At 42.6% G+C, this 8,744-nt stretch overlaps 1 protein-coding gene across 1 annotated transcript; it reads left to right on the top strand.

Moving 5' to 3' along the window:
- The first annotated feature begins 818 nt into the window (after positions 1-818).
- On the top strand, positions 819-4,368 carry LOC100272834 (Pyruvate dehydrogenase E1 component subunit alpha-3 chloroplastic). The gene is made up of 3 exons (NM_001147287.1): positions 819-1,035; positions 1,828-2,614; positions 3,917-4,368. Exons 2-3 carry the CDS (start codon positions 1,867-1,869, stop codon positions 4,192-4,194), a joined length of 1,026 nt encoding a protein of 341 aa, NP_001140759.1. The 5' UTR covers positions 819-1,035; positions 1,828-1,866; the 3' UTR covers positions 4,195-4,368.
- The last annotated feature ends 4,376 nt before the right edge of the window (positions 4,369-8,744 follow it).

The raw sequence follows: 8,744 nt of genomic DNA, 5'->3' as shown, positions 1-8,744 counted from the left end.
CAAATACTTCCATAGTATATTATTTTTAGTTTGTTAACCCAAACTTCTCGAAAATATACTAATGCGCACACCACCAATAAATACAAAAGGCATGATCCATTCTATGATGGGCTTAATGCAACTATGTTGATATTGTAAGTATTGATATATTATTTTCTGTAAATGGTTCTGAACTTAAAAGAAATTGAAACATCACAACATTTAAAAAAAACTATATAATTTAGAGTGGAGAGAGAGCATTCACGCGTTCTAGTTTGGAAGAAGGGCTTTGTGGTTCTGTGTTCCTGCTTATTTGTAAAACTTTAATTTTGATTCTCTCTTTTCAGCCCTTCCATGTTTAGGTAAAAACATCTCACTTTTGAAAAAAAACGTGTTCAAGAATCTATTCTGTACAAATGCACAACATAATTCCTCACTGGAAATCTGGAATGGAACAACAAGTCAATCGTGCATTCTGTGGCAGACGAACAACCTGACCCCACGTATGCATCGGAAGTTCGGGACGGAGTGACGCACTACACAGACGCGACAAGAGCGAAGGCACAGAGGAGGTGTGCAGCGGTGTGGTGAGCTGAGCTGGGCGGACCCTCCAAAGCCCGAGCGTGAGCGCCATCGTCCACCGAGGCCTTGCCTGCCTGCCTTGTTTCCCCAACCCCCTCGGACCCTCACATCTTCCTCGGTCTCTCCGCCGCCCACCACCTCCCTCCCCCTCCTCTCTTTATACGCCACCGCGGCGGGGCTTCCCCCATCCCTTGTCCGTTCGCTGCATTGCTCCCCTAACCGTTCGGCCAGGAGACAGCGGAGAGGGCAGAGATGGCGGCCGCGTCCTTCACCGCCGCCAAGTTCCTGGCGCCGGTGGCCGCGAGATCCGGCGGAGAGAGGGCGCCCCCGCTCCCCGCCGGCGCCTCGTCCTCCTCCTTCGCCAGGACCCTGCGCCGCGGCGCGGTGCACCACCCGCGCCTGCGCACCGCGCTCGCCGTCTCCTCCGACCTGCTCGCTGGGAACAAGGCCGCGCAGGCCGCCGCCGCGCATCCGGTATGGAATACCTTTTCTACGTTGCTCTCTCCTGTTACTTCAGAGAGAAAAAAGCGATCTTGGGTGCCGACGCAGTGTAAAAACCCGATCTTGGGCGCTCTTTACAGTTTAACTGTGCTGCGCGATTGGATCTCACGAGTCTGAAATTCCGATGAGTGATATGGTTTCTAGTTTAACGACGATTTGGCTGGTTGCATCCCACAGTAGTACTTTGTAGTCGCAATTCGGGATGCATAAGCGTAAATCTCACAAAACTTTACCTCCCAGCTTTGGAATGAAAGGTGAAAGGATATCGTGGCCTCCTGAATTTCATGGTGATGACTCCCCTGTGCTCTAAAAGTGCTGCTGAAGTTGTCTTCTCGCTCTCGGATACTGCTCATTTGTGATCGGATACCTATGAATGGAGACAGTTGTTTAGTTAACATAATGTCACTGATTGACAGCTGAAATTGTAGTTTTCACCACATATTTTTTAATAGATCCACCAGTTAGCTCTGTTCATGCCTGCAGCTGCAAGTCTGATGAGGTATCAGTGTCTTGAGACTCAGGACTGAACTGATACAGTCATACTATCTTCTGTCACCTAGCTTACCTAACTAGTACTCCCTCCGTTTCTTTTTAGTTGTCGCTGGATAGTTCAATTTTGCACTATCCAGCGACAACTAAAACGAAACGGAGGGAGTACTGCTTAGACATGGAAAATGTCTTATTTGTTTTTCTGTTGCTGCAAGTCTGTTCAAGTTGCAGAACACTGTGTTGTGTACGTAATTCATGGTCTATCGTTTTCTCCAGGCGGTTACCCGGGAAGAGGCACTGGAGCTGTATGAGGACATGGTTCTTGGCCGTGTATTCGAGGACATGTGTGCACAAATGTACTACCGTGGCAAGATGTTTGGTTTCGTCCACCTTTACAATGGCCAGGAGGCTGTCTCCACTGGCTTCATCAAACTTCTGAACCAAGCTGACTGTGTTGTTAGCACATACCGTGATCATGTCCATGCGCTGTCCAAGGGTGTCCCGGCACGTTCTGTCATGGCTGAGCTCTTTGGCAAGGCCACAGGCTGCTGCCGTGGACAGGGTGGTTCCATGCACATGTTCTCTGCTCCCCACAACCTCCTGGGAGGCTTTGCCTTCATCGGAGAGGGCATTCCTGTTGCCACTGGTGCAGCCTTTGCTGCTAAGTACCGTCATGAGGTGCTCAAGGAGTCTGGCCCTGATGGGCTTGATGTCACATTGGCGTTCTTTGGCGATGGTACCTGTAATAATGGCCAGTTCTTTGAGTGTCTGAACATGGCACAGCTTTGGAAGCTTCCTATTGTGTTTGTTGTGGAGAATAACCTGTGGGCAATTGGAATGTCACACATTAGGGCTACATCGGACCCAGAGATTTGGAAGAAGGGGCCAGCATTTGGAATGCCTGGGGTGCATGTTGATGGTATGGATGTCCTGAAGGTCAGGGAGGTTGCTAAGGAGGCAATTGAGAGGGCAAGGAGAGGTGAAGGGCCAACCCTAGTCGAGTGTGAAACATACAGGTTCCGGGGTCACTCCCTTGCAGACCCAGATGAGCTCAGGAAGCCTGGTAAGGATTACTTTCCTGTTTGGCTGTTTCATTTTATTTCTGTTCTGCTTCATAAAGAATGATGTTTCTGGTATGAACCAGGCTAACTGACTGGAGAAATGTAAAGTGGTGTCGATTCTTTTTACACTTGTAGTAGTTACATATAAACAATCTCATCTTGATCTGAGTTTAAGTAATATACACTATATTACTGTTACTTTTATTTACAGCACATGTAAGATTAATAGTCCCTGCACTGGTCCTGTGATCATGTTTAATGGCAGTGTGGCATCACAAACTAGTGAACCGTGTAATCTTTGTAACATTAAGAACAGTACCTAACTCCATTTCTGAAAGTTTAGAAGCAATTGTCATGTTAATACTGCATGCAAAAAAATGGTTGGAAATTTAATATGTTTCTGCTGCTGCTGTTTGTGTGTACTGGCATAGTTAAGATGTCCCTTTTTTTGCTTGCACCATAGTCTATACATGCAGGATTGCCAATGAGGACACACATGATACATGACTAGTAAGATAATCTGATTGATGAAATCTGGTTGGTCAGAGCAATGTTGTTTGAGGATTCTGTGGTGCCAATTAAACTACTGAAAGAAACATTTTTATCAGATTTCAGCTCTTATCGTTATCGCAGTCATCTTATCTGAAATGTCAACATCCTGAATTCCTGATAGGAATTGTTAGGATGTCTTTTAGCCACCTGCCGACCTCATAGTTGTCTAGGACCACTTGCCCTGGATTTTCTTTTCCTATTTCTCAACTTCATAAGAACGAACTCCCCCCCCCCCCCTCCCCCCCTTTCTGAAGGAAAATGTTTTGGTGAACTTGATATTTTCCTGAAGGAGAATGCAGGGTATTTTTTGAATGACTGGTTTCCTTGGATATGCATTTTATCCCAAAACTAAATGGACATAATAAAGTTCGTAAGAACAGTGGCTGTTAGAATTCCTTCACTTATGTTTTTTGATGCTTTAATCAGTTTGGATTGACATGTGAACCAGCAAACTATCTTGTTTTATGTAACTGCTTGATAATTACCTTTTCCTTCATTACTCATGTATGCAAGTTGACAACCGAAATGTTCAGGACATCTGCACCTTGTTTCATGACTGTCACAGGTCACATCACTACATATGTATATATGCATGTGTTCTCTTCATTTCTCCATCATACCTGTTTGAGCGCCTCACTTTTATTTCTCTCTCATACGTTCAAGCTTGAGTGGGTTTCTTATGCCTTTGAAAGTTTACCTGGAACACTTATTAAACTGATGACCCCCCACCACAAAATGACTCTTTCGCGCAGATGAGAAAACACACTACGCCGCAAGGGATTCTATCACGGCCTTGAAGAAGTACATCATAGAGCAGAACCTCGCAACCGAATCCGAGCTGAAGAGCATCGAGAAGAAGATCGACGATGTCGTTGAGGAGGCTGTCGAGTTTGCTGACGCGAGCCCGCATCCGCCGCGCAGCCAGCTGTTGGAGAACGTGTTTGCCGACCCCAAAGGCTTTGGTATCGGCCCCGATGGTAAGTACAGGTGCGAGGATCCCAAGTTCACCCAAGGCACCGCCCAAGTTTAAGGAGGTTAATCTGCGCTCTGTACCACTGTACTTGGGTTCTCTAGTTTTGTCGATCCAGTGTCATGTTAAGGATACTGTATGCATAAGGTGGTCCATTTCTTTGGCTCTTAGGATTGTGTCTGATACTGTTGTGTAATTTATTCGAATGCTCAACTGATGCCCAGGTTTTATGATACGTTCCGGAGCTTAACTTGTTCAGGAACAGCTCAGTTTCTACTCTATAGAAGTATGTAGAATGGTTTTGGGGTAGTAAGGCCTTGTTTGTTTACCCCATAAATTATATAATCCAGCTTATAAATAAGTTGAGAAGTAAACATAGATTATTAGGTGGATTATGTAATCTAGATATCTAGATTATGATAATCTATAAGCAGGTCAATAGGTACTTATATAATCCATAAGCTTGATTCTATAATCCTAGAAGGAAACAAATAGAGCCTAAATTTGTTTATCCTCTAAATTATATAATTTAGCTTAAATAAGTTAAGAGACAAACAAACAAAACTGATTATTAGGTGGATTATATAATCTAGATATCTAGATTATGATAATCTATAAGTAGAATGATATGTTTATATAATCTATAAGCTAGATTATTACTCCTTTCGGTTTTTTTTATATTTGATGTTGGTTAGTACAAAAATGAAGTAGCTAGCGTCAAATAAAAAAAATGAAGGTAGTATAAGAAAACAAACAGGGCCTAACAGATATAGGGTGCATCAGTTCAGATTGACCTTGGGCCAAGTTTTATAGCTAGCCCAAACTGTCATTTCTTTGTGATGCTACACTGCATGGGATATCTGGTATTCTGGTCAAAGGTTATTTTGCGAATTGCGATGGTTGCCTGGTCGGTATGCACCTGAGGTTTAATAACCTGGTAGTACGTCAAAATCCCATTGCTGGGAAGTCTGCCGTATGCATGCCTAGGATTGAATTGGTCCACCGGTCATCAGAGCGGGAGGAGGAGCTATGACTCCGGGTCAATAAAGAATGGCGCCTCGTCCGCATCTTGTGTTCAACACGGACGGAGAACAAGAGCATCATGTCAAATATCTGATGCTAGCTTGCAAAACACAACTTCTTCAGTTATCTTACGAGATCATGCTGGAAGCAACCTCTCCCTGCTGCCTACTCAGAAGTAGGGGTGAAAACGGGTCGGGTATATCCGCCGGGTATCAGATACATATAGTGTAAATACTCGTTTTTTCAGATACGGATACGAGTATTTTTATATTCGGGACGAATACGGGTAATACCTGAATAGTGCAGCTTCGGATTCGGATCGGAACCAATACTACCTGGTAAATACCCGGATATTCGGGTCGGATACGGGTACCCGGAATTCGGGTACCCGTTTTTTTTCTTTTTCTGCATAATAATATAGTTATAAAATTATAACTTTTATTTATGAAATCGGATGAAAATAAAGTTTATATAAAAATTATAGAGCTCGAAGAGATCTATAACTTTGTAGTACATCACATTTTTGTTTAAATACATATTTAGGTCAAAATCATTGAAATAGTGTCCAAATTTATATCAAATTAATATGCTTTATCATTTTCGTGTGGAGACTCAAGGTTATCTCCATGTGAGAACTTAAGGTAATCTTTTTATAGACTATTTATTAGTATTGGTAACTTATTTTGCAATTTTCGATCGACGCTACAATATTTTTATGAATTTAATTGTATTTTGATGATTTTCTACAACAAGAAATTAATAATACACCAAATAGCCTCAATTTTTTTTTGAAATTTTACGAAGGCACAACATATGTTCATATATGTGGCAGAACCTCCTAAGTTATTAGACCCACATGCACCTATCTTTGTCTCAAAGACCTCAGACAACTATGCATGTGCACTAAATAACTTAACAGGATCCGTCCGATTGTCCCAAGGACATCGGATAAACCACTTACAACCAGAACCGCGGGATTAAGTAACACAAAACACACACATCAATATTTTACAGCGAAAATCTTATTACCAAATTTTACAAGTTACAAAAATTTTATATTATTTTATCGGAGTGATTACAAAAATATAAGTTTGAAATATATGCTAGCTCAAATGACCATCCTCAGTAAGAAGATAAAGACTGGGTATACTTATATAAGAAGGCCGAGCCCACCGGCACTTAACACCATCACAGCAGCACAAAGTTATATCCTGAAAAACAACAGGGAATAAAACCCTGAGTATGGAATTACTCAGCAAGTCTTACCCGACTAAGGAAAAGACTCTCAAGGGTATGCTGCATAAATAGGAATCAAGGAGAGGCTTTAGCAAGAATCAACTTAGATACTTTTGCAGAAATAGCTTACTAAAGTGAATCCTTACTTTCAATGTTTTAACGCCAGATTAAATATTAATAGACTCTGTTTGCATCTAGTCTAATTTCACCATCTCATCAATACAACATCATTTTTATTCATGAGGTTCACATCCTGACTTAGGTTGTAGGGAAGTGACCAAGTCTTCATAACCGCGAAGGTACGGCGATCCGAATCGATTATACTCAGCTGAGGATCTCCGATCACACGACATATGTAGCACTTAACCCTTGCATATGTCAACCCGCCACCGGGGTTCTTAAGACCAGATCAGGTTCACGCGAACCGAGAGCACAGATACACCACCGTCCAGCCTCTTGCCACGGAGGGTACACGCTACTCTCGCCACCGCTCCACGCCCATTTCGTGTTATCTTATTCTGGCCTTAGTCTACCCGAGGCAAGGCTTACCCATGACGAGGCATGTGACCAGTTAAAGGGTCCTCGATCAGCACGCCTACATACGCATCCAATCCTTAATCAACCTGGGTAGAACATCACCTGTTCCTAGCCCAAGTCTCGATTTAAGTACTTCCATCCTTAGGATTGTTTCTGTTCCTTAGGAAGAAGAGAGCATCACAGGGAACTTTGCAGTAAGATCCCACCATTGCTCTAAATGAAAATATTATTTCAGGTAGAAGCCATCCTTTCTCGAGCTAGGCTAAGGACAACCTCTATCCACAAGATCTAAGCAGGGCTAAGCATTTTTGTAAATCATGTTTTGATACTTCACCAGAAGTATCTATAAAGGTATGGATATCAAGGAAGACAATGCATCAAAGGTTCCAAGCAACTCCTATAAACCTAATGCACATTTCACTAGACTTAAAGTGTGCGAAAATTATTTAAAAACACAAGGAAAGGGGTTGCATGCACCAGGGCTTGCCTGAGTAACACTAGGTTAGTGTTGTTAGACGACGACTTGGCGAGTATCCTTTGGCTTGGCACTCGTTTAGATTATCCATCTTCTGGTTCGTCCATCAGCATCATCCTGCGGATTGGTCCTCGCTTGGGGTCGACTTGAGCCATTTTCCGCATCACGCGATTAATTAACGTACCTGAATGGAATGCATTATGCACATGAATGCATATCGATGGAAATATTACAAACCTAAATAGTGCTACGCGATGGCGAATTTAAACACCTAGCGGCGATGCGTTGTACAATTTTGTACGAAATCAGTAGTTATTAATATACGACTACACGCAATAATTACGTACTACACGCAATAATTACGTTTCTCGAACCTAACGCAAACATTGCAAACAAATTATACACTTTAAACATGATTAGCCTAAACACAATTCATCAGCTACTTAATTAAATGTTAAATTTATCTCTCACTTTATAAATTATATCACTTTACTTGCCAAGAACTAATTGAATTTTATTTTGCATCACACATATTTATTTAATCTATCTAACAATTCGGCTAACAACTTGCGCGCTAGTAATAGATTTACTTAGATTCACTACTTTGATTAACGAACGAATCCGAGTTTTTCGTCGATTACACGTTAAATACCGCACTAATATTAAACTACTCGAAACTAATAACCCAAGCAAACTACCTAGAACTTAATAACTATTATAACGTAAGATATCAGCAACATGTACGACTACCGATCAAATCACCGTAAACGATTCAGGTAGTCTAATAAATATCATATTTAGTCGACTGGAATAACGAATCCACTTACCGTCCATTAAATCCGACTAAAAGCTTGCGAGAACGTCGATAATTTCTGAATAAAATCTTTGATCAACTCGCTGACGAGTATAGAACGGAGCTTCACTTTCTCTTCATATTTAGTAGAACTTCGCATAAACAGCGATGATTCTTGTTCTAGCCTTTCGCCGAGCACTTGGGGCATCGACCACGGGCTTGCTTCTCCACATCTTTTTAGAATGCTTTTGTCGGCGCGAATACCAGTTGGAGACAGCACGTGGGGACTGGCATCAAGAGGAGACGACGAAACAACGACAAACTAGCAAGCTGAGCTACAGCGAGCGATGTCGACAACAAGGCCAGGTGAAGAAAATTCGCGCGCGCGACTAGAAGGAATTGAGAAGCCACGATGCTAGAGAAACTTCACGGTGCGAAAACACCCGAGAATTCGACGGCGACGCGTGCGCAAGGGAACACGCGCGCGCAGGAAAATTCATGGCGGGTCACAGCAGGGGATGGGGCCTCGGCTGAACGCGCACACGA

This window comes from Zea mays, chromosome 2 (genome assembly GCF_902167145.1).
Source record: "Zea mays cultivar B73 chromosome 2, Zm-B73-REFERENCE-NAM-5.0, whole genome shotgun sequence".
Taxonomy (NCBI): Eukaryota; Viridiplantae; Streptophyta; class Magnoliopsida; order Poales; family Poaceae; genus Zea; species Zea mays.
Note: the sequence above shows the minus strand (reverse complement) of the source record. Positions and strands in the feature narration are given on the sequence as shown.